This window comes from Bufo gargarizans, chromosome 6, assembly GCF_014858855.1.
Source record: "Bufo gargarizans isolate SCDJY-AF-19 chromosome 6, ASM1485885v1, whole genome shotgun sequence".
In the NCBI taxonomy this organism is placed as follows: domain Eukaryota; kingdom Metazoa; phylum Chordata; class Amphibia; order Anura; family Bufonidae; genus Bufo; species Bufo gargarizans.
The window spans coordinates 368101163-368128513 of NC_058085.1; the positions used below are offsets into that span (position 1 = coordinate 368101163).

The 27351-nt window shown below is 45.0% G+C and overlaps 1 protein-coding gene across 1 annotated transcript in view; it reads left to right on the forward strand.

Moving 5' to 3' along the window:
• The window catches only part of LOC122942243 (VPS10 domain-containing receptor SorCS3-like), a 466943-nt gene that overhangs the window by 122583 nt on the left and 317009 nt on the right, over nt 1–27351 (forward strand). Inside the window, 2 exon segments of the mRNA XM_044299746.1 lie at nt 15827–15867; nt 15869–15982. Coding sequence (XP_044155681.1) covers nt 15827–15867; nt 15869–15982 — 155 coding nt within the window.

The following is a 27351-nucleotide window of genomic DNA, read 5'->3' on the forward strand; positions in this document are numbered from 1 at the left end:
AAAAATAATAGAATTGCCACTACACTGCCCCCACATAGTAATCCTCCATAGTAATTTGCCCCCACACAGTAATTTCCCCCACACTGCCCCCACATCGTAATTTCCCCCACACTGCCCCACATAGTAATTTCCCCCACATAGCAATTTCCCCACACTGTCCCTACATAGCAATTACCCCACACTGTCCCTACATAGAAATTACCCCACACTGCCCCCACATAGAAATTTCCCCCATCTAGTAATTTGCCTCCACACTGCCCCCACACTGTCCCCACATAGCAATTTCACCACACTGTCCCCACATAGAAATTGCTCCACACTGCCCCATATAGCAATTACCCCACACTGCCCCCACACAGCAATTACCCCACACTGCCCCCACACAATAGTTTCCCCCACATAGTAATTTGTCACCACATAGCAATTTCCCCACACTGTCCCCACATAGCAATTTCCCCACACTGTCCCCACATAGCAATTTCCACCACACTGCCCCTACATAGTAATTTGCCCCCACATAGCAATTTCCCCACATAGAAATTATCCCACACTGCCCCCACACAATAGTTTCCCCCACTTAGTAATTTGTCCCCACATAGCAATTTCCCCACACTGTCCCCACATAGAAATAACCCCACATAGCAATTACCCTACACTGCCCCCACACAATAGTTTCCACCACACTGCTCCCATATAGTAATTTGCCCCCACATAGTAGTCTCTCCCATAATAATTTGGCCCCACACAGCCCCATATAGTAATTTGCAGCCAAATAGTAGTTCCTCCCATAATAATTTGCCCCCACACTGCCTCCAAATAGTAATTTGCCCCCACACTGCCCCATATAGTAATTTGCCCCAACATAGTAGTCCGGGTCCCTCCCATAATAATTTGCCCCCACACTGCCCCTATATAGTAATTTGCCCCCACACTGTCCCATATAGTAGTTTGCCCCCACATAGTAGTCCCTCTAATAATAATTTGCCCCCACATAGTAGTCCCTCCCAATGCCATAATAATTTAACACAACACAGCCCCCACATTCCCCCTTCCATGTACTCAAGGTCTCAACTCTTCCCTAATATGTCCTCCTCTGTGTGTCGTCCCCCACATGTCCCCCAAAGTAGGCACATGAAATAAAAATAAAAAAAAATGAAGAAAAAAAATGAAAAGCTAAATACTCACCATCCAGGGCCAGGCACTTGCTCGCAGACGAAGGTTCAAGGCGGGATGAGGCAGGCGTGCACACGTCAATGTGCTGTGTCCCGGCCCAGGCGTGTGATAACGTCATCACGCACGCCTGCGCTGGGATTTTACTACCGCATAGGCCTCAGGCCTACTAGGCCTGAAGCCTATGGCGGTGATAGGCGACGGGACAGGGAGCTATGCGCTCCCGTGCCCCGCCACAGTATGTGGGCGTTCGGGTCTGGGCCCGGGGCTGCCCACCCGAACGTCCCTATTGTAATGCGCCACTGCGTAAGGGGCCTCAAAAATCGCCTTTTTTGCAGAGTAGATGGTGATAAGTCTTGATATATCTGTATCTGCGACTCCTCCAGGAGAATCGATGGTGCAATTCTGGCAGCTTTCAATATTGCTTCCTTATCCTGGTAGTTCAGGAAACGACATATCACGTCTCTGGGGGGATCAGTGTCCTTAGGACGAGGGCGTAAAGCTCTGTGTGCCCGTTCTATTATCAGCATGGCTGGATCAAATTCTCCCAGCAAGGAAGTGACTATTTTTGTAATGGCGTTTGGAATGTCTGAGGTGGAGATCGTCTCAGGGATCCCTCTAAACCGGAGGTTATTACGCCTTCCTCTATTCTCCTGGTCTTCCAGGGAGGAATATAACTGATTAAAGTGAAACTGACAGGCAGATAATGATTTAGTGACTGCAGCGCTGTGGTCAAGCGTCGCTGCGTGCGCAGTTTCTAGCGCATCCACTCTGTGGCCTATCTGTTGAATGTCCTGAGCCACCTCCTGTAGTTTCGAGATTACCGGGTGCATTGCCTCCTCTAAAGCTTGCTTAATGAAGCGACGTGAAACCGGGAGGTTGCGGGACTCACCCTCTTCCTCCGCATCTTCCTCACCTTCAGAGAAGCTTGTAGTGCGGCCTCGTGGAGCGCCGCCGGGAGCCGCGGCCATCTTGGATTCTCTGGCCGGGCCGGCTGCCTGCTGCTTCTTCAGATATTTTGTCATGTCCGAGACCGCTGGCGAAGATTTAGCTTGTGCAGCTTGGTCACACTGCTTCTGGCCACCGTATTTGACCATTTTGAGCTCTCTGTGTTAAAGGTAGCCGTTCCCTCAGCAGGTTGTAAGCCGGAGCTCTAACCGGATGCTTCCATTCAGTTCAGGCGCTAGCTCCGCCCCCCCCCCCCCTTTCACCTCGACTTTTAACATAAGGACATACCTTAACAAAATGTCGCCCCTTACCACAGAAAAAGCAGAGTCTTTTCTTAACCTTAACGTTTTTATTACCAGAGCTGGGAGTGACTTCCCCCAACTGCATTGGCTCATAATCAGACATGAGCTCAAGTGCCTCCCTACCCAAAATGTCAAAAGAGGCCACCTCCCCATATGATAGTGCGTCCCGAGCAAGAGGAACCTTAGCATTCTCCCTCAGGCGTCTAACAATACGTACAGCCAGAGACATGGCTGCCTCCAATGACTCTGGATATTCGTGAAATGCCAATGCGTCCTTGAGGTTCTCGGATAACCCTTGACAGAATTGACTATGGATGGCTGGGTCATTCCACTCAGTATCAGTTGCCCATCTCCTAAATTCAGAGCAATAGGATTTAGCAGAACGCTCTCCCTGCCGTAAACCATGCAACTTAGTCTCGGCAAGGGAAACCCAATCTGGGTCATCGTAGATAAGTCCCAGAGCTCTGAAAAATCCATCTACCGACCGGTGGGATTGTGATCCGGTCAGCAAGGAAAAAGCCCAAGACTGAGCATCACCTTTCAGTAGCAAAATAATGATCCCCACACTTTGACTCTCGTCCCCAGAAGAGTTAGGACGTAGTCTAAAATATAGTTTGCACGACTCCCTGAACCGAACAAAGTTGTCACTTTCCCCCGAAAAACCTATCCAGGAGAGCGACCTTAGGTTTAGGTCAGACCTGATTCCCGCTGCTGGGAAACTGCAAGACCGATCTGCAGAGGTCAGCCACCTCCAAAGACAGTTCCTGCATATGATCAAGCAGTGCAGAAACAGTATCCATCGCTGCATTGACACAAACAAAATGACATTTTTTTGGCAGTTGATAATGTCACAGGTAATGGGGAATGGAAAACACCAGATAACACACAGAAGAAAATAGACCGGAGTCTAGGCCTCAAAGCTAAAGGAGAGGGATGGTGACCTCCTAGGAATCCCTAGACCTCTCCCTGACTCCTGCCAATATGAGTAGACTCTGAAGGTAAAAATACTCATACACCGTAACCTTAGCCCTGGAGACCCTGGAAAGCCCTAGAATTGGTGGCAGGGAATGAGACTACTGGTTCCTTCCCAGATGAAGGAACCAGCGTCTCTCTGAGCCCTAGCAAACAACAAACACAAGCGAACAACAAAATGCAAAACAAAATGCAAATGGAGGAGCAGGAGAACCAAAGGAACAACACACCAGCTCAACCAACTCCAGCAGGAAATATCAACCGCATGGTAAGCAGTGTGAGTCAGAACTAAATAGAGCCTCAGTAATGACCACAAGCTGCACCTGACAAGAGGTGTGGTCATTACCAAACAACAACACTGCAAGGAGAAAACAGAGAGACTGTCAGATATCCTCACGTGCTGCCAGTCTCTCAGATCTTCTCACCTCTGTCATGGGAGGGACCGTGACAATACCTAACTGAAGTCCCCAGTGATATCACAGCAGCATACCTGACTGAAGCCCACAGTGATGTCACAGCAGCTTACTTGTAAAGATTAATAAATGGTTGGCACTCCACACTTGGGAAAGGTCCGGTGCTCAGTGATGGGGTAACAACCCAATAAAGTAGTATCATAAAGGATCATAGCACTCAGATAAATCATATAAATTATAGATGTTTTATTCCATACAGAAATATGTATGTACAAGGCGGACAACTTTTCGGTCCATCCCAGACCTCGTTCACGGCCGGTCCGTGTAGTAGTAGTAGTAGTAGTAGTAGGGGGGCGGAGGACAGAAACACAATTGTGATGTTATGCCACCTTACCTTGACTGAAGCCCACAGTGATTATCACAGCAGCTTACCTGACTGAAGCCCACTAGTGATGTCACAGCAGCTTACCTTGACTGAAGCCCACAGTGTTGTCACAGCGCTTACCTGACTGAAGCCCACAGTGATGTCACAGCAGCTTACCTGACTGAATCCCACAGTGATGTCACAGCGGCTTACCTGACTGAATCCCACAGTGATGTCACAGCGGCTTACCTGACTGAATCCCACAGTGATGTCACAGCGGCTTACCTGACTGAATCCCAACAGTGATAGTCACAGCGGCTTACCTGACTGCCCACAGTGATGTCACAGCAGCTTACCAGACTGAAGCCCACAGTGATGTCACAGCAGCTTACCCGACTGAAGCCCACAGTGATGTCACAGCAGCTTACCTGACTGAAGCCCACAGTGATGTCACAGCGGCTTACCTGACTGAAGCCCACAGTGATGTCACAGCAGCTTACCTGACTGAAGCCCACAGTGATGTCACAGCAGCTTACCTGACTGAAGCCCACAGTGATGTCACAGCAGCTTACCTGACTGAATCCCACAGTGATGTCACAGCAGCTTACCTGACTGAAGCCCACAGTGATGTCACAGCAGCTTACCTGACTGAAGCCCACAGTGATGTCACAGCAGCTTATGTTTGTTGTCACCCTTGGAAAATATGGTGGACTTTACCATCATGCAAACCAAGCAAATGAGTGGGGCCCCAGAGATTAGGGCATCAGGGCCCCCCCTGCTGGCCACAAATGGTTGACTTAAAAAAAGACTAAAAGGGAGGACATACCGCTGGTTCATCTACACAGGGGCCCAGCATTGGAGGGGCCCTTCCCAGCTCTAAAGCAATGGGGATGGGAGGTAGGCTGCTAAGTGGAGAGCGGGGCTTAACAAGTAGACGGGGTGGACCTTATGTGTGCGATGGATTAGTGGTATGATGGGAGCCCTCAGATATAGCTTGGCTTGAGGCCTCGGTAACACCAAATCCTCCCTCCTACTACTCACTTTTTGTTTAATTCCACCCCAGGTAGCAAGTGCCCAGCAAGTGGCAAATCCTGGCCTCCGCTAAGTACTACAACCCTAATCAAAGTGGAGGTAATAGGGGTGTTATAGGTGAAATTGTTATAGGCGAAACTGATCACTCCCCCGGGTATGGCAGTAATCAGACCGCTGCAGCCTGTTAGTTGGTAAACTTGAGTGTTCGCCTCCAGTTGTCATTAGCACGGCTGTGTTAGACTCTCTTAAGGGACATTAGCGTCCCCTAAGTGCAGATCATGGTTTCCTTTCCAAGTAATATTGTAAAATCCCTTGCTCATACTGTACGTGGCCACAGGATTGCGAGAAGCCAGTTGAGATGTAATTTCCTTCTTAATAAAGGCTGTCATTTAATCTAATATTATGGAAAATGATTAGACTTTAAGAAGCTCTATATTATATCTGACACGTCCCCGGTGCACCGTTTCTGTCCTTTCGGCAATTACAAATGGCAGCATCGAGTTTTGGCAGGACGCACATTCAGGACCGGAGTTTGTTTATCGGCACTTAATGAAATGCAATTAATCTAAATCACTAGTGGGGAGGACGCCTTTGCTGAAGACCGATAATTGCCGGTGGCAGCTACCCTTTAACAAATGAGTTGATCTTTCACCCACAAAAGTCACTGGATGTTTGCAAAAAAACTGTTTAATGAGGAAAATTCTCTGCGGGGCCTTTTCCGTCTCATCCTTAGCATTTATCTCCGATCAGCAACGTTTAAATAGAGGAAATTGGCGGCGAGTCTCGGTGGGATCTGTGTTTTTAAAGGGATAATAAAATGATTATTCTAGCAATGCTTCAAGGCTGCTTTCAAGCCCCACTCCATGGTATTTCATTGCTTGGCCATTATGAGCAATGCTCCATTGAAGACTATGCGTGATATTTCCCGATGCTTTACAAAGTCATTCTTAAAGCAGGTCTTTTGTCCTGGTATAATGGTGGCCACCACTTTTAAGGACAACCAATATTCATGAGAATGCAACCTGCACCTTCCTGATCCACTGCTGGAGTTTTGTTCTAGGGATGTGATTTGAACCACTTTTCTAAGCTTCCTGGGGCCCAGGAAAACAATGTGCCATCTGTAATAGAAGTTCTACTGAAGATTTTTGCTATAGAGCTTGCTGTATTGATCTGAATATTGTACACAGCAAGGTTGTGGCCATCATCACAAAACTAATACAATGTATCAATGTTAATGTACAATGTATCAGTGTCTCGAGAGATATTTGGGGTTATAACTATTATTTCTAACCTAGAAAACATAAGGTCCTATAGAATATACTTAAAGGGGTTTTCTTGGATTTTTGTTTTGATGGGCTACCCTCCATGATAAGTCATCAATTTGACATTAGTGGGGGTCCGAATGAGCTATATGAAGAGGCAATGGCGCTCCCTGAGAACATAGTCCTTTTCCTAGGCCAGTGATCTCACGTCCATCAGTCACATGACCTAGTCACAGCTCAGTCCCATTCAAGTGAATGGTATGAGCTGCAATACCAAGCACGGCCACTATCCAGTAGACAGCACTATGCTTGCAAGGTAGCCATGACACTCACTGGAGATCAGCAGAGGTCCTGAGGATAGGTCATCAATATGGAAATCATATAAAAAAAACCTTTAAATGTCCCTTTCCCAGTAATTTAACTAATGGCTTCTAGCACCTCACTTGCATCAATCCTGCCTGTTTGTTGAAGTCTTCCAGAGGTGCCAACCCTCCTCTCAAGGAGTGGAGAAGAGTGAAGTTTTTGAAATTTTTTTTGGGTCTGTTTTACATTAATCATCCGCCAGATTAAATTCAGGGCCAAGAAATTTTACCTGAACTGAAAGTGCTGAGATTGCCATGAAACATTGTGTGTGACAATCTGGGGTCTCCTAGGACTGTATCCAACCTCTTTCAAAGTCTTCAGCTCCAAGACAGCATTAGTAATGTCAGAGTGAAAGTGACATATGTCCAAAAATTATCCATTCTTGGGGAGTAGCAAAAGGTTTGATATTATGTTTATGTTATCCCTTTAGCATCAGTTCTAAGTACAGATCTTCTGGCTTGCTCCAATCCTTCTGCCTCTTCATGTAATCCCAGACAGACTGGATGATGTTGAGATCAGGGCTCGGTGGGACCACATCACCACTTCCAGGACGCCCTGTTCTTCTTTACATTGAATGTAGTTATTTGTATAAATTTAGAGCCAGTTAGACACCTTCCTGATGGGCCTACCAGGTAGATAAGTATCTGTCTGTATTTCCCATCATTGTGGACATCATTACTCCTGACTAGGGATGAGTTGGATGGTTTGAGGGGTTCGGCCGAACTCGTTTCAAAGTTCGATTCGGGTCCAAACATGACCTGAACTTGACCCCGAACTACAAGTCCAAGTGAAGTAGGAGGTTGAGGTGGCTGTGTACATGGCGGTGTAGGTGGAAGAGGCGGGGGAGGAAGCCAACACTCTTTCTGTTTGTTTTTTTCTATGTGTCTGTCAATTCTGTGTCAGGTTGCTAAGGGCCACGGTGTGACAGTTTGGTGCTTGTATGTCCTGGGTTAAAACTGGGTAAAATTTTTTGTCTCAGTTACACAGATGTAGCAGGGTTAACACTCAAACTCTTAACTCAAATTTCTTAACTCATTGTATTATCTTGAAACAATAGCCATTCAAAAGCAATTGAAGGTGTTTGCTTAACGCATTTAGTTTAGATAACACGTCTCATAAAGCATGAGTGTTATCTCTACTACATCTGTAGATTTCACACGTCACAGACGCACTCCACAGAAGAATTTCCTCTCCCACATTAATTGGATGGATTCAAAATGGGTTGTCTTATTACAATTCTTAATTATTTTTTTTGTGGGGGGGGGGCGAGGGGACGGTTGGTAACTGTCGGCCACCAAACACTGGGAGATGGCAAAGAGAGCACACAAACTGCGCTGGAGTACAACAATGGCTAGGTGCGCACGGTACACTTCTCTACTATAAGACATATCAATATTGAGCCTGGAGGTCACAGTGGAGGAGGAGGCGGATGTGGCGGTGCAGGCGGAAGAGTCGGACGTTTATTTTGTTTTTTGGTTTGTGGAGTTCCCCAAAACATCTGGAAATGGAGAGAATGCACAAACTGCCCCGGAGGCGTGCATGATACACCTCTCTACTCTGGCTGAGGTACCGACAAGTCCTGTGGGATCCATGCCTGGTTCAGTTTAATGAACGTGAGCTTGGCCACGTTGGCTGTGGACAGGCGGCTGCGCTTTTCTGTGATGACGCCTCCTGCTGTGCTAAACACACGTTCGGACAATACACCGGCTGCAGGGAAGGCCAGCACCTCCAAGGTGTAAAGGGCAAGCTCAGGCCATGTGCCCAATTTGGAGACCCAGAAGTTGAAGGGGACAGACCCGTCATTCAGTACGTGTAGGCATGTGCACACATACTGCTCCACCATGTTGCTGAAATGCTGCCTCCTGCTAAGACTTTCCATATCAGCTGGTGGTGCTGGTTGTTCTGGCGTGCTGACAAAGCTTTTCCACATTTCAGCCATGCTAACCCTCCCTTCTGAGGTGCTGACAGTGCCCCTTCTACGTTGGCAACTTCCTCCTCTTCCACCTGTGTCCTCTGTATCCCCCCAGCCACGCTCCATTAAAGCTCGTGAGCTGATTTGGGTGCCACCCTGCTGTGAACAGGGATCCTCCTCATCATCATCTTCATCATCTTCCAAAACTGTGCCCTGGCTGGACAGTTGAGTACCTGGCTGCTGTTGGTGCAGGAACCCACCCTCGGAGCCAGCTGTGGACGACTGGCCTCATAACCAGTGGGAATGATCCCTGTTCCTCCTCCTCTTCCTCCTGTGCCACATTCCTCACTCATCAGTGCCTGAAGCGTTTTTTCAAGAAGACATAGAAGAGGGATAATAAGGCTGATGACGATGTAATCAGCACTGGCCATGTTGGTGGAGTACTCGATGCAGTGTAACACGGCACACAAGTCCTGTATCGAGGCCCACTCATTAGTGGTGAAATGTTGCTGTTCCGCAGAGCGACTCACCCGTGTGTGCTGCAGTCTCTCCATCATGTGCAAGATGGAGTTCCACCTTGTGGGTACGTCGTATATGAGGCGGTGAGTGGGAAGGCCAAAAATACGCTGCAGCCCAGACAGGCAAGCAGCAGCAGGGTGAGAACACAGAGAGTGCACACAAATGGCCCTCACTTTCTGCAGCAGCTCTGACATATCAGAGTAATTCTTCAGGAACCTCTGCACCACCAAGTTCAGCACATGCGCCAGGCAAGGGATGTGCGTCAAACCGGCTAGCCCCAGAGCTGCTACGAGATTTTGCCTGTTGTTACACACCACCAGGCCGGGCTTCAGGCTCACCTGCACCAACCACTCATTGGTCTGTTCTTCCATGCCCGTCCACAGCTCTTGCAAAGTGTTGGGTCTTTTCCCCAAACAGATGAGTTTCAGAACAGCCTGCTGTCGTTTCCCCCTGGCTGTGCTGAAGTTGGTGTTGCAGGCATTGCACTGACGTGATGAGGAGGCGGAAGAGGGGGAACTGGAGGAGGAAGCGGAGTAGAAGGCAACAGGAGGCACCGAGAAACGACCAGCAATCCTCGGTGGTGGTAAGACATGTGCCAAACCACTGTCCGCCTCAGGCCCAGCCACCACTACATTTACCCAGTGTGCAGTTAGGGAGATATAAAGTCCCTGCCCGTACGCACTGGTCCCCGTGTCGGTGGTTATGTGGACCTTGCCACTGATGGCGTTGCGAATCGCATACCTGATTTTTTCCGCCACTTGTTTGTGCAGGGAAGGGATGGCTTGTCTGGAAAAGTAGTGGCAGCTGGAAACCACGTACTGTGGGACAGCTGCCGTCATTACATTTTTAAAACTGTCCATCTCCACCAGACGGAATGGCAGCATTTTAAAGGTCAGCAGTTTTGAAATCCTGGCATTCAGGACCAGGGATTGTGGGTGGGTAGTGGGGTACTTCCTCTTTCTCTCCAGTGTTTGGGATATGGACACTTCCATGGGACTGTGTGGAGAGACACGCCAGAAAGCCCCAGCAGTTGACACCTGTGTTTCGTCATCAGAGATGTGCTGTGGTGGTCCTCCCATTTCCTCATCCTCAATCCTAAGTGGTTGGGCATCAGTGCACTCAATCTCTGTCACTTCTGGGGCAGGGCTATGTGGATGGCCCACGGAAACCCTACCAGCAGAGTCATCAAAATCATAAGTGACCGCTGCATGACTTGGGGCCCAGACTGCTTGGCTGATGTGCAAGAGGTTGAGGTGGAAGACGGATGCCACCGGTGGAAACTCTGCGCTATTAGCAGAGGGCCGGGTGGAAGACAATGTGAAGGAACTGGAGGCAATGTCAACCATCCAATCTACTACCGCCTCTACTTGTTCTGTCCTCAACATTCTTAGAGCAGTATTCGGGCCTACATAACGTCCTGTCGCCTTCGTGCACCAGAGGAACGTGTTTCATTTGGGCGCGTAGCTGGCACAGGTTGACAACGTCCTCTCCCTGCAGAAGGAGCTCCACCACCACCAACACCAGCTATAATAATGCCTACAGGTCAGCAGCACACTTTTTAAAACTAATAAAGGTCTAACACTCTCCCTGCCTGCAGCAGCATCCTGTCCCTACACTCGTCAGAGCAGAATGGCGGAGCACCATGTGATCCAGCATTTATTTATGCATGGTCACATGGTGCACCAGCCAATCACAGCCATGCCAATACTAGGCATGACTGTGATGGCTTCCAAGTGCCCACAGCTTAATTGCTTGTTTTCAACAAGCTTTATTTAAAGTATAAACACGGACTTTGGGGCCAAAATCCAGTTTCGGGTTCAGTACATGGACACCCAAATGTCCGGTACGGTCCCGAATGTGGCGGTCCAGGATCACTCATCCCTAGCATTGAAGACATCATTACTCCTGACCAAATCCCCAACTCCTTTTGCTGATATGCCGCCCCAGGCAAGGAACCTCCTCCACGGCTTCCTGTAGACACTCGTTATTGTACCTGTCTCCAGTTTCGGTGGGATAATTTTTCTGTAATTCAATGCACCATAACTCCTAAGCAAAATTTGTAAATCAGCTGGATACTTCAGGAATGATTTTTACTTGTTCACTCACTGGTATGAGCAGAGGCTCACTGGCATGGGTGAAACATACCTTATGTGCAACCTAATTAGCTGCATATGGGCCAAGCTAGCACCCAATGCACCCGTCAAATCTGCTTGATTGGTATATAAATGGGGGTGATGAGTTATTTAGGAGTAAGGGGTCCATAAACAGTGGCCTCGTGCCCACCCAGGCTTACTGCTAGTTTTTGAGGAAAATATTACCTCTAGTTGTCCACAGCTTGGCCGCAGCGAGCACAATGATAAACCTTTCATCTCCTTCTAATGCCTGTCTCATTTAATGTTTCAGTCTAGTCCTGTCTTGAAAAGGTTAATAGCGTTTCCCGTAAAACACAACTTTGAACATCAACTTCATGAGCATAAACCAATTTTATAGATAACAGATTCTGAGGGAGCTGTCTCCAGATGTGTTTTATGTACGAGCGAATCTCCAGCAGCTATTGAAGTGACTGCAATCTAACACATCATGGCTGTGAGCGGTTCTCTGGCGCTGTCATATTTGCTCTGGTGAGGCACCCGCCGTCATCTAACTCTCACTTGTCTTATGTTTCCTTTCTTTGTGATCAGTGGGAACCTCCGCCGCGTCTTCTTTTCATGCTGATTTAAACAGAATGCTATCATGAAAGATGAGTGAGGGTATTGTGTAGCAATAAAGAGAATGAAAGGAAGCTGGTAAGACATGGCGGCTCACCAGTCATCAGGAAGATTCTCCTACAGTAATGCACTATATAGGACTGGCATAAGGCTGAGCCGGGGATACACAGGCTTAGGTCATGTACTGACCCAGGCAGGGACATGCATACTATAGAGGCAGCCTAAGTGACTATGGAGGGAGTGGGCATTGGCTTCCTCTATTGCCTTTACTATTCGGTGGCAAGAACCAGAGCGGGACTCGCATAAAGGGAGATAAAGAATTGGCCCAAGGGTCATAAAAATGACATGGATGGGGTAACTCAGAAAGGGCATGTATTGGTAACATGGAAAGGGCATGGAAAGGGTAACATGGAAGGGATGGGAAAATATGGAAGGGGTATATATGGGGTAACATGGAAAGGGCATGGATGGGTAACATGGAAATGGCATGGTTGGGTAACATGGAAAGGGCATGGGTGGGGGAACATGGAAAGGGCATGGATGGGGTAACATGGAACGGGCATGGATGGGGTAGCATGGAAAGGGTATATATATGGGGTAACATGGCAAAGGCATGCATGGGGTAACATGGAAAGGGCATAAATTGGGTAACATGGACAGGGCATGGATGGGGTAACATGGAAAGGGCATACATTGGGTAACATGGAAAGGGCATGGATGGGGTAACATGAAATGGACATGGATGGGGTAACATGGAAAGGACATGGATGGGGTAACATGGAAAGAGTATATATATGGGATAACATGGCAAAGGCATGGATTGGGTAACATGGAAAGGGCATACATGGGGTAACATGGAAATGGCATGGATGGGGTAACATGGAAAGGGTATGAATGGGGTAATGTGAATAGGATATGTATGAGGTGACATGGGAGCAAGAAGTGGTAAAATTGAAAGAACATGAATGGGGTAACATGGAAAGGGCATGGGTGGGGTAATATGGAAAGGGCATATATATGGTATCATGACATGGGCATAGATGGGGTAACATGGAAAGGGCATGAATGGGGTAATATGAAAGGGACATGGATGAGGGGACAAGGGGAAACATTGAAAGGGTATAAGTGGAGTAACATGCCAAGGGCATAGATGGGGCAGCAAAAGCAGACAATATAATGGGACCCAAATTAATCTTTGTTATGAGACCCCTCATTAGACTGGGGATAACTAAATGCAGGGGTGTCGTTACTCGTTAGGTCAAAACATTCGGGGCTTGAGTCCTGGATGTTTTGTCCAGTGCCCAGAATGTTATGCTGGCCTGGTAGCATTTTTTTTTACAATTTGGCTATTCCCCACCCCCCTTGTACTTGTTTCGCTACTTGCGGGCTGCTCGGGCATGAGTTCATTCACTTCGGTGCGCAATCCTGTCCTGAGGCGCGTGATCCCGCGAGACCCGCCACTGTAGGTGGCTATTCCCCACCCCCCTTGTACTTGTTTCGCTACTTGCGGGCTGCTCGGGCATGAGTTCATTCACTTCGGTGCGCAATCCTGTCCTGAGGCGCGTGATCCCGCGAGACCCGCCACTGTAGGTCACGAGAACCGCGGGATCACGCGCCGCAGGATGGGATTGCACACCGAAGTGACTTAACTCATGCCCACGCAGCCCGCAGGTAGCAGATCAGCGGAACAAGTACAAGAGGGGTAAGGGGATGATCTGTGGGGTTGCCCAGACGGCTAGGCCCTTAACAGTAGTTATTAACCCCTTTCATCAGTCCCCCATTCACTGAAAGGTGGACTGCTGAAAGGGGTTAATAACTACTGTGAAGGGGGGACTGCTGAAAGGGGTTAATAACTACTGTGAAGGGCCTTTCCCCCCTCCCCCCGTAGGCGATGGGGACGTGGTTTCATGGGTTGGGGGTATGGCTTCACGGGGGCGTAGTACAGTAGGCTTGTGCCCCGGATGTTTTCAGACCCTAGCAACGCCCCTGACTAAATGACTGGAAATCTACTTGACTATTGATCTGTCAAGTTGTGCAGTTTGGTCTGCCTCATATTACATCATATTTATACAATTAGCAGAAAATTATTTTATTTATGATAGTCAATAAATCCTGGCAAATTGATATACACCCTTAACCCAAAACCTTTGTCAGGCTGCAAAGCACATCACAACCACTGGGTGGCCACACATATAACATAAACAGCTCCTGACAGAGTATCACAAAATCATGTTTTTCAGAAAATATCAGGCCAAGAGAAAAATGACACATCTGTACATGCTAAAATCACTTCTTCTCTGCAGATCCTATCAAGCTCTGTCAGATTGGATGGGGCCATCGATGGACAGCTATTTTCAAATCTCTCCAGAGATGTTCTGTTGAGTTCAGGGCTCTGGCTGGACCACTCAAGGACAATAATAGAGTTGTCCCTAAGCTGCTCCTGTGTTTTCTTGGCTCTGTGCTTAGGGTCATTGTCTTGGAAGGTGAACCTTTCGGTCCAGTCTGAGGTCCAGAGCGCTCTGGATCATGTTCTCATTAAGAATATCTCTGTACTTTGCTCTATTCAGCTTTCCCTTTACCCTGACCAGTCTTCCTGTTCTTCAGACATGATGCTGCCACCACCTATGCTTCACTATAGGGTTGGTATTGGGCAGGTGATGAGCAGGGCCTGATTTCCTCCAGGTTTAGAATTGAGGACAAAAAGTTCAATCTTAGTTTCATCAGAGCAGAGAATCTTGTTTCTCACAGTCTGAGAGTCCTTTAGGTGCATTTTGCAAACTCCAGGCGGCCTTCGTGTGTCTTTTACTGAGAAGAGCTTTGTTTCTGGCCACTTGTGCCATAAAGACTAGATTGGTGGATGCTGCAGTGATGGTTGAGTGTGGGTTCTTGGTGACCTCTCTTACCAGGGTCCTTCTGCCTCGGATTACTTAGTTTGGTGGGGAGACCACTTCTAGGAAGAGTCCTGGTTGTTCTAAAAATCTTCCATTTAAGAATGATGGAGGCCACTGTTCCCACTTGGGAACTTTCATTGCAGCAAAAATGTTTTTGTCTGGAGCTTACCCCTTTGCCTTCTATGGGAGAGTTTTCTAGGCCTGCTCTGTGATCTGTACAAGTAAAGAATCGATAAGCTCTGAAAATCACCTATTGTGAATGGTGGATCCTGCCTTATCTGTACACAGAGGTGATATCATTATAGGCAGGTTTAGAATAATATATAACTGTAGTAAAGTGACCTGTACAGGCCTATTATTAGGCTTAGTGGCCAGTGCGAAAACTGCAGGATTTTATGGTTTTGGTTTATATATAGATATTGGACATGGAAAATGAAATATAACATCACCTAAAAATTCTTTAAAAATGTAACACATAAAAATGTAATTTAAAAAATAGGTCATTTTCTGATGACACATTTCCTTTAAATAGGCAGCTCTTCTTGGTCACATGACCGATGATGTCAGCGCACTGGACGTGTGGGCGCAGCCTTTGATTGGCTGGCACTCCTGCACAGGATGACCTGGCCTGGTCACCCTGGCTACTGGACGCTGGTGGCTCTGCCTTATGGACATTACAGAGTCTGAATATTCATGTCCATGCAAAAATTTCTAAAATTCTCTTTTCACTTTCTCGTTGAGGTAGATTGAGGGCAGATGGAAGGGAGAAACTAGATTTTTTTAAATTTTATTTTAGCACAAGGAGCAACATAACAAAATGTGAGAAAATTGAAAGGGTTTGAAAACTTTCCGAATGCACTGTATATATGGTATATCTTCTTATGGGGCAGAGAACAATAGACCGCAAGGAATTTGTTGACTATGGAAATGTGTCCTCATGGAGATTTTTGCATTTTTTTTTGCAGATCATTGCTCCTGAGTGATCCTGATGTGGAGAGCAGTATACTGATTCAGCTCCGATGCTGGAGCCATGTACCAGAAATACAGACTCAACTTCTACATTCAGAGTCTGCTCTTCCACCCCAAGCAGGAAGACTGGGTGTTGGCGTATAGCCTGGACCAGAAGGTAAGATATGAGAACAAGACTGGTATTTATTCCGCATTGTCTCTTATGCCAATACTAGAGACGTCTCAAGGGCTGGACTCTCTGTAAAGTCTGAGACTCTTTAATTTAACCTAGATATAGACTATATGGAGCCAGTTTAGGGCTGGGCATAGACTCATGTAAGGGAGCACCACTGTACTTGGAAAAACATTACAGCTGTCCGATTGTGGTCTTGTCATGAAAAGGGCATGGACCTGTGACAAAGTGGGCATGCTTAAAAAAAGGGTGAATCAGTTGCCACCCTCTTCTACCTGTTAGGATGTCACCAGTTGAAACTATGCATCTATGTGGTTTTCCATAGGGTGTTTATGCCACGTCCTAGGGATGGGTCAACATGGGTCAGCATTGTACTGAGAGAGGATGTCTCCAGCTGGGAATGCTTTACAACAATTCCTAGAAGTAGAGCCAACTCTAATTTAAAGGGGTTGTACAGACTTTTCTTATTGAAAACAGTGCCACATCTGGAATTGCAACTCAGGCATATTGAAGTGAATGAGGCTGAGCTGAAATACCACCTGCAGTCTGTGGATGGAAGTGGCACCATTCCTGAAATAGAGCATCCAGATATTTCAAATCCTGTCCTGCTCTTTTAAGCATTAACCTCTTCCCAACATCCGCTGTACATATACAGCAGATGTCGGCTCTTTAAAGATTGTGCCCACTCCAGAGCGGAGCAAGCACTGTAGAAAGCGGGGGCCTGCTGTTTCATACAGCAGACACCTGTAGCTAATGTCCACGATTAGCGGTAATGCCGATCGTGGACATTTAACTCCAGAAACTTGGAAGCATGGGCAGGAAACGCTTCCCACAACTGAAGATTCGGAAGGCCTTCCAAAAAGGTAATGAGCCTGAGTCTATACTTGGCTTCCAGGCTCCTTACCTGTATATAGCAATTAAGGCCAGCAAGTGGCAGCACCTAATTTAAATATAGTGATTGTTGTATAGGATAATAGAGAAATTTCCATTACTCAGTCCACTTGGCGACCTAAAAATAAAGTCACCCCCCTTTCCCTAAAGTCAAAATACTTAAACAATAATAAAAAAAAATGTAAACATCGTCGCATGGGAAAACACCCGTACTATTAAAATATTTAAAAAAGTATCCCATATGGTGAATGGCATAACAAAAAAAGTAAAAATGTCCGATTCACCATTTTTTCATCACTTTACCTCCCCAAAAAATTAAATAAACAGTGATTAAAAAGTCATACACACCCCAAAATGGTATTATCAAAAACTACAGATTGTCTCACAAAAATAAATCACACATCTCCATAGACATAACTTGAATATGCGATGAAAAGAAAAAATAATTTTTTCTAAAAGTTACGGTACATTTCTTTTTTGCAGTAGCATTAAAACGCAAGAAACACTAAAGTCTCATTTTAACATTTAGCGTTAGGGTTTAGTCTTGTATTTTCATTTACAAATATTGTAGTGCAACTTTGCAGTGATTTAGTAATTGTACTGACCTAGAGAATGAAAAGCACAAGTCAGTTTTATATATTAAACGCAGTAAAAACAAAACTAATAAAAATTCCTAGCTTCCCGACTACATTCTATGCAATATTAAATAGTGGCATTAAAAGTACAATTTGTTCCGCAAAAAACAATTCCTCATACGGCTATGTGAATGCAGTTGATACAGTGGAGTCAGTGGGAATCCACATCTATACAGTGACACATATAAGACCCTTTTTTGTAGCTATACATTGAGTGATCTTCTTGACATACAACTCTGATTCAAACACTATGTGCACAAAGCATACCATAGGAGTTTTCAATAAAATTAGCATATTGGCTGTGCTTATTTGTACAATTATAACTGTGAAGGAAGATATATGTTTGGGCTTCCTAAACTCTCTTTCAGTCATATTATTCTCTGCTTCAGCTGCACAGCAAGATGCATTTCTCTCAGAAGCAGTGGGCATCTCCCTTCTGCCAGTACTGCACACAATGGCCTCATTTCCCTTATTTCCCACTATGTTTGTTTTCTTCTAGGGGGCTCAAAAAACAGATAAGGAGTAGTGTTGGGCGAGCATGCTCGGCTGAACATCGGGTGTGCTCGAGCGCGATGCTCGAGTCAGTGTATTTAAATTTTATTTAGCCTCTATTTCTGAAAAGTTTATGGTGGGATTCGAACTCACAACCTTCCACATTACAGCCAAGAATGTTAACCACTACACTATAAAGCTGCATGGCCAGTTACTTTAAAAAAAATTAAAAAAAATTAAAATTTAAAATATGAAACTTCTGCTGTATAGGAATACTTACTAGTAGTGCAGCAGAAGTCTTATATATATTTTATTTTTTAGTAACTGGCCATGCAACTCTATAGTGTAGTGGTTAAGGTTCTTGGCTGTAATGTAGAAGGTTGTGAGTTCAAATCCCGCCAGAAACATTTCAGAAATAGAGGCTAAATTCAGGGGTGTAGCTAAAGTCTTACGGGCCCTGGTGCAAGAGTTCACCTGTAGCTCTCCTTCACTCATTGCTTTGTGGCCGGGGCAGAAAAGCACACACCCTTCCTGGTGCCTGAGGCAAAAATTGAAACAGCAACCCGCCCACCCCCCCATGTCAAATTCTTGACCTACCATACTGGGAGGGTGTCAACACAGTAAAAAATAAGGCCTCAAGATCACAATAGAAATAGTGCTCTTCTGTATACCAACTGACCTCTATCGTCCGTCTAAGCGCAATTTAGCAACCCATCTTATATCGGCTGCTAAAGCCATTATACCCCTCCATTGGCTTAGCACTAGCACTTCCTCAGTACAAGAATGGAAGGTGAAAGTTAGTCAGATTTGCCAATTTGAAAAAATGACGAGCTGGATTAACAGGAGTCACGAAAAATTCCTGAAAATTTGGCAACCTTGGAAGTCATTGGAAGATAGTGGGTGTTGGGAAATTTTGTGCTGGCGGTTAGATGGCTTACCTCATTTGCCTGGTCTCACCTGACTAGCCTCTTAAGCACAGAATTCTAAACCCCCTCTGCCCTCCCCCCTTTTTTCCCCTGCCCCTCTCTTTTCTTTTTCTTTCCATTTCTCTTTCTGATATATTTCATAGCCTTTATCAATTTGAACACTCCAGCAATATACACTTTGCAGAACACAATAGAGACTATAGGAGTGGCTTGGGAGACTTTATGTTATTTCTGATGACCTGTAAAACTACCTTTATATTGTCAGACTCTGGCCATTGTTGGACTGTTTAAAAATCTGAAAAATTAAAAATAAAGAATTAATAAAAAAAATAAAAACATTTTTTGACCTAACCCCTTCCCTCCATCAAAAGTTGTAACTTGACCAACATGTACTTTCTATAATACTGGTGTCTCCTTAGGCACCACAAGGGTCTTTGGGCCCACTCAGGCTTCTGGGCCTGGTAGCGACTGCTACCTCTGCATCCCCTATAGCTACGCCCCTGGCTAAATTATATTTAAATACACATGTTGGCCAGGCTTTGTGAGCAGCAGAGGGCAGCAGTGGAATATCAGCTGCAACATTTCCAGTCAGCTTCTACTCTTCACAAGCGAGGAGTGGGCATTGATGTCTGACCTCTGTGAGGTTTTACGCAACTTTGAGGAATTAACACAGGTGGTGAGCGGCGATGCCGCTATTATCAGCGTAACCATCCCACTTCTGTGTCTACTGAAAAGCTCGATGCTCACAATGAAGGCGGACGCTTTGCATGCGGAAGAGGTGGAAATGGGTGAAGACAGTACACAGGGTGATAGCCAGACCACCCTCCGTTAGACTTCTCAGCGCGAATTGGATGATGATGAGGAGGAGGAGCAGGAGACGGTTGCCTCCGCTACAGAGGGTAGTACCCATGGAAATTTTATATCATCTGTTCAGCGTGGATGGGCAAAAGAGGAGAAAGAGGATGAGAAGATTGAGAGTCATCCTCCTGATGAGGACAGCAAAGTCTTGTCTGTTGGGACTCTGGCACACATGGCTGACTTAATGTTATGCTGCCTTTCCCGTGACCCTCGCGTTGTATGCATTTTGGCCAAGACCGATTACTGGTTGTTCACCCTTCTTGATGTTTCCTAACAATTTTTCCTCTAAAATCAATTTTATCTTCGGTTTTGTGCGTATTATTGTCAGTCTGTAAAAGTGGCGTACTACTCGGACAACATCGTTCCCAGCAGCGACCTGGGAGTCCAAGATGCCTCCAGACATCCTCCCCATGCTGTTCCCAAACCATTTCAATGGTGTTTCCATCAATTTCTGACCTTTTCCTGTGAACCAGACATCCTCCCCTCTTCAGAGCAGGGGGCACCTGGTTTAATGCTCGGGTTCTCCCATTGACTTCCATTGTGCTCGGGTGCTCGGTAGAAGTAGTTGTTTAATTAGGCCGAGGATCTCCGCTAGTTCTGATATGCCCCCACCTCCTCATAGCCATCTCCTGAGTCTCTGTTACCAGGGATGGATCTTGCTTGACAAAAGGAAGTGGACTGCAACTTAGGTGGAAGTGAGACCCCTAGTGGCTAGGCAGATTTGTTTTATGAAGTGATTTAGACATTTGCTAGTTACACCATTCTCTAAAATTGTATGAACGTACAGTGACTCTTTAAAAAAAACTACTGCAGCTGCATCCCCCTCCTCCCCTTCTCGCCTGATCTCCTCCTTCTTGTCATTTTCTTCCTGTTTTACACTAGAATGATAACTTTTAGGATGAAGGAAGTATATAATCATTTAAAGAGATCCTACAGGCATAACATTGGGAACTAGAGGTCATTGAAAAGTGAGAAAGAGGGCAATAATTTCCCATAAGCTATATTACAAAGTTTTATATATTCACATGTACTACTGATATATGCAAAAAAGTCTGGGGTCCTTAACACATATTCTTAGTCTTCCTATGAACAGGACTTTTCTCATCAGCTTTCCACGTGCAGTAATAGAATGTTTTAGTGTGCAGCTGTAGGTGCTTCAGTGCAGCGCTCAATACTGTCGCTGGTTATGTACATTAACATGCAGCCATCAGGTTTCCCAGCTAAATATGGACAGGGTAATAAAGTAAGTCAAAGTTTAAAATGAAGAATTTGCTGGAAATACAATCATCAGACACCTTGCTGTCACATCTCGTGGCTGATTTGCCCAGAGCATAGAAGTTCCATGCAGTAAGTCAGAGAAGAACAGGCTGTGGTGTCCACCGCTGACAGCTGTTCATCCATATTGGAGCCCATCTCCAGGGCCATGGATGTGACACTCTGCACTGATCAATGCTCTCATCAGCTCCACGTTCTCCCAGACTCCCCAGCCATGATCGGTCTTTCCTTTTGACACCCGTGCACAAAGATGGCATGAGAGCGGTGACTTCAGACCAGCCATAATCAGAGCGGAGGCGAGCGCTGCGCCACTCCATTACTTTCAATCAATGTCTGCACAAGAAAGCGTTGCCTCTACAATCACAAAGATGGCATAGAGCATTTTTATTTTACCTATGAAGTTTTAAACATCTCTAATATAAAGTGCCGGAAGGTTAGGGAAACGGTAAAGGAAATGGGCTCCCGGCGATAAATGAAATGCAGGCGCTCTCACTGCAAATAGCTACTTTAATATATATATATATATATTTCTATATATCCCTTCCACGCCACTACAGATCTTCATGTTTTATATTAGTGATAAATGTGCTTACTAAGAAAAGTTCTGATTTTCATTCGCAAATAAAATAAGTTATGATAAATAATATGACATTCAAAGGACTATAAACATTTTACACCGAACAAAAGTTTAACAACCATAGAATTATTGTACAAAAAGTCACTTTATAAATACATTACTTATCCTGTACTGATCCTGAGTTACATCCTGTATTATACTCCAGAGCTGCACTCACTATTCTGCTGGTGCGGTCACTGTGTACATACATTACTTATCCTGTACTGATCCTGAGTTGCATCCTGTATTATACTCCAGAGCTGCACTCACTATTCTGCTGGTGCAGTCACTGTGTACATACATTACTTATCCTGTACTGACTCTGAGTTACATCCTGTATTATACTCCAGAGCTGCACTCACTATTCTGCTGGTGGAGTCACTGTCTACATTACATTACTTATCCTGTACTGATCCTGAGTTACATCCTGTATTATACTCCAGAGCTGCGCTCACTATTCTGCTGGCGCAGTCACTGTGTACATACATTACTTATCCTGTACTGACTCTGAGTTACATCCTGTATTATACTCCAGAGCTGCACTCACTATTCTGATGTTGTATTCACTGTGTACTTACATTACAATACTTATCCTGTACTGATCCTGAGTTACATCCTGTATTAAACTCCAGAGCTGCGCTCACTTCTGCTGGTGCAGTAAATGTGTACATACATTACATTACTTATCCTGCACTGATCCCGAGTTACATCCTGTATTAAACTTCAGAGCTGCACTCATTATTCTGCTGGTGGAGTCACTGTGTAGATACATTACTTATCCTGTACTGATTCTGAGTTACATCCTGTATTATACTCCAGAGCTGCACTCACTATTCTGCTAGTGCAGTCACTGTGTACATACATTACATTACTTATCCTGTACTGATCCTGAGTTGCATCCTGTTTTATACTCCAGAGCTGTACTCACTATTCTGCTGGTGCAGTCACTGTGTACATACATTACATTACTTGTCCTGTACTGATCCTGAGTTACATCCTGTATAATACTCCAGAGCTGGACTCACTATTCTGCTGGTGGAGTCACTGTGTACATACATTACTTGTCCTGTACTGATCCTGAGTTACATCCTGTATAATACTCCAGAGCTGGACTCACTATTCTGCTGGTGGAGTCACTAGTCATTATTATTATTATTATTATTGCTAGTAGTATTTAATTCAATTTTAGACCTGACATTTGGTATACTGTATTTGGGTAGAGGACAACTGGCCCCTAGGCCTCATGCACACGACCGTTGTTGTGTTCCGTTCCGCAAAACGGGGTTCCGTTGTTCCGTGATCCGTTTCTGTTTTTGTTTCCGTGTGTCTTCCTTTATTTTTGGAGGATCACCAGACATGAAGGAAAGTAAAAAAAAAGTCTAAGTCAAGTTTGCCGTGCAAATGATAGAAAAAAAACAGACGCGGACGTGCGGATGCGGATGACAATCTTGTGTGCCTCCCCGTTTTTTCACGGTCCCATTGACTTGAATGGGTCCGCAAACCGTTTTCCGTGAAAAAAATGGGACAGGTTATTTTTTTTTGACGGACTGGAACCACGGATCACGGACGACAAACGGGGCATTAGCCGAGTTTTCAACGGACCCATTGAAAGTCAATGGGTCTGCAGAAAATCACGAAAAACGGAACAACGGACACGGAATGAAACAACGGTCGTGTGCATGAGGCCTTGGGTGACTATAACTCCCATTGGACACAACTTGCATAATTTTTCTACTGTAAAACAATATATCTGAACATTTTCCTCCTCAATAATCAGAATGTAAATGTAACTTTTTATATCCTAATTAGTAGCAGGTATTTAGTTGGGTAATTAGCCCCCATCAAGCCAACTTGAAATTAAAATAGATGCCTTGATTACAAAACTCATTACAGAAGAAGCGCCCTTCTCAATAACCCTTTCATTTCAAATTCTTAGACTAAATCAAGTGTGGAGTCCCTTCTCCGTGCCGTCAATTTACATAAATAGGGGAAACAAGAATTGGAGTAGAAGGTGGAATCAATGCCAATAAGCTGCTGCTCATTCTTCGCAAAAGTGTTATGTTACTCAACTACATGAACAGTGATTATCATTACAAAAAAATAAAATTACAGCTCCCAGATATGACTGTGTCTTCTGCACCCCTATAGTTATATCCAACATTGGAGTGGGGGACAAAAGGGGATTCTCCATATATACATTCATAGAGTAAATGGGTTGTCATCTTACATCATAGCTGCAGTATTCTGAGACATCTTAAAGGGCCCCTAGCTACCATTGGCTATTTATACTGTATCTTCTTCTGAGAGGTCTTTGTGCATCCTCAGGCACCATTCTCTCTGCCCTTGGAATTTGATGGAAATTACATAACTTCCTTGGAAAACTTGGTTCTCAGATTGGATTTGTCTATGCTCATGTGGTCTGAGTTTTAACACTAGTGTTAAACGAGCATGCTCGGCCGGACACCAGTTCGGCTCAAGCTTAGCGATGCTCGGCACATCGCAGTGTTTGGCCGAATACCTCACGTGCTCGAACGCGATGCTCAAGTCAGTGTATTTAAATCCAATTTGGCCTCTATTTCTGAAAAATTTCTGACGGGATTTGAACTCGCAACCTTCTACATTAGAGGCAAAGACTTTAACCACTATGCTATACAGCTACATGTTAACCTGCACTGAAATATAAAATTATACTTCTGCTGTACAGGGATACTTACTACATGACAAACTACTATGATTTTTTTCTGACATAGTTTATCATTCGGCTTCTCCTTGCCTCTAATGTAGAAGGTTGTGAGTTCAAATCCCGGCAGAAACTTTTCAGAAATAGAGGCTAAATTAGATTTAAATACACTAGGTGTCCCCAAACACTGACTCCATATATGGACATAGCTATATATGGAGTCAGAGCAGGGACTCCTAAGCCGCAAACTCACACTGGGGATTCCCTCACTGTACAGCGATCTTCTGCATAGACCTCAGTGGGACCCAGCACCCTTCCCTCTTCAGAGCAGAAGGTGCCTGGTTTAATGCTCGGTTTCTCCCATTGACTTCCATTGTGTTCGGGTGCTCTGTATTTAACAAGTTAAACAGTTTGTGTGATAAAGAAAACCCTTCTTAAACACCTTGTTAGGAAGACCAAGAGGTCCGTACATCACATGGACAATCCTTAGCTTTCCGTGGGAATAGAGCAAGGCTTCATATCACATGTGGTAGTGCTCCAGGGGAATTGAGCACTTGCAGACAATTAAAGGTACCAAGAGCAAGGTCATTCAAAGTCAGGGGTTTTCCCAAAAAAATTCCACGTGAGCTGAATAAAGATTAGCAAATTTCTTAAAATTTGTTGTGGGTCCCATTCATCCGACCTTCTTATTTGATTTGGGTTTGAATCAATTTCACCACAAATCAAAATTACTTTAACTGCCTGGAAAAGTCTCTCTCTCAATTCACCCAAATCGAATCTCAAGAAATTCTGATTCTAACAAATCCCAATTCTTTGAAAAATTTGGGTTGAATTTTGCCTTTTAAGAATCAATTCGCTACTTTACAGAGCTGAATGCTCTTCTCCTAGTATATAGGTGCACATTGACCCCTTTTACTCTACAGTAGGTTCCTTCAGGTGCCATAAACAACACATGAGACTCTTGTCTTCTGGTTAAGTTGATGTTTTTCATCCACCAAATATTTCTGATTTTGAACGAGATCTATGAGCAGAAGGTTCCACGATTCGATAAAAGCCGTACAGGTTGTGTAACCTCTCCTCTTTTGTGCCATTCATTATATCTCCTGTAATACTACACTGCAGTACACTAGAAATATACTCCAGAGGACCTTTACAAACCTACAAAGGTAGTCTTATAGGTCCAAGAGTATTCAAAGTAAAGCCAATATCCCGAATATTAGCTACTCTTTATTCATTACTGATGGAACTATTCGATTCTGATGGCCAAAAGGCATTTAAAGAGAATTTCTCATCAACAACTTGACCGATAAATGTAAATCCCAAGTCTTCCTCCTGTGTGATGTATAGTAGTGTCCTCTTTTCTGGGGTATTATGGTCTCCATGAAATTTTGAGAACCAAGTCTGGGATAATCGGTGACTTAAATCACCAACTGGACGTGTTTGCTTTATGGGGGGTTCTAAAGACTTCTGTCTATTCTTAATCTGAAGGGGTTTTAATGTGCTCAGTGTGTATCTAAATACCTTGGAACCAGCTTCTCAACTCCCTGGTGGTCTTAGTAGGGGAAAAACCTTTGACCATTCTTGTCTTACCATGTTAAGTGTTCCCTAGAAATCTTCATCTTTGGAGATCCCAAACCTAACTCTTCCAATCTCCTCAGAGGTTCTTGAAGACTCATGGGCTTTTCAGTTCTGGTTTCTGGGTGGGTCTAAGTTCATGGACCCTCAATGATGCCAGTTGTTGACATGTAAGAACATTGTAGCTTTTGATTTCCATTGAATCTTCAATAATTCATGGCTACTGTTTTTTGGATCTTCATCTAATTGTTGGAGCTGTTTGATACCATAAAGACATCTCTCTTTATGGAGGTCCAGTGCATTACACAAGAAGACACTGGCCCAAACTTACTATTATAAATAGTCATAACACAGTAGTATATTTGGACCTCTGTTTTTAATGGACCCAGTGTAATGCTCTATTTCCCCAGTGGTGGCGCCACAGGAAAATTAAATACTTCTATGCTCCTCCAAAGATTTGAGCTGATCACTGGTGATCTCAGCAACAGGACACCCTGTGATCAGCTCATACTCTTGGAAAACAAATTGGACAAACCTTTTAGGGGCTATTTTGCAAAGGCAAGCTACCTTCCCAGAATATTAGAGTTGGATCTTAGAACTGATACTCAGTCTAAACCAACACTCTACAGACTGTAGCCACTACAATGTGACACAAGCCAACAGAAAGAAATGCCTCCAGTTTAGCTGTGATGCCTTCTACAGCCAATCTGAGGTGACCATCTCAGACAACTGCTGTTCTCCACAGTGCTTTACCCTGCAGCTCTGCTCTTGCCACGATCAGTATGATGACTGCAGCAAAGCTAAGACAGTAGGAAATCAGGAAATGGACCTACTGTCTCACCAAATGCTCAAGCTTCTACTTTGTCCCTTCTCTATGCTCTACACTGCAGTCTTGCTTCTTTTCACTAGCTACTTTGTATAATCACACACTCAGCAGGAAGTCAAATAGAGCAGGTATAGAATAATTGTAAACTCCAAACTAAGAAACCAACAGGGAAAGTAGTCAGTAAACTACCTTGCGCATGCTAATGAGATCGGGCTTAAAGGAGTTTTCTGGGAGTCAATCAGATGGAAAGTTTCCAATATATTTACTGTCCCAAAGTTACGCGCATTGTCCAGTCTGGAACCCTGTCATGTAAAGCCTGTCATGTAAAGAACATCCTATATCTACCAACCTCATGTCCTTTAACCAGTTTATGTATCTATGGACAGGATGTCAGTTCTGCAGCCCAGGACGGGGGAGGTTCTGTGGATGGGGCCAGAACCATTCCTCTTCCTGGCACATGCGCAAACTCCTCACTGCACCTCACTTGCTCATGCACTCGGGATGCCAATAGTTCTGGCCCCGTCCACTGCACCTCCACCATCTAGAGCTGCAGAAGTGAGTTCCCGGCCATAGATTAGAC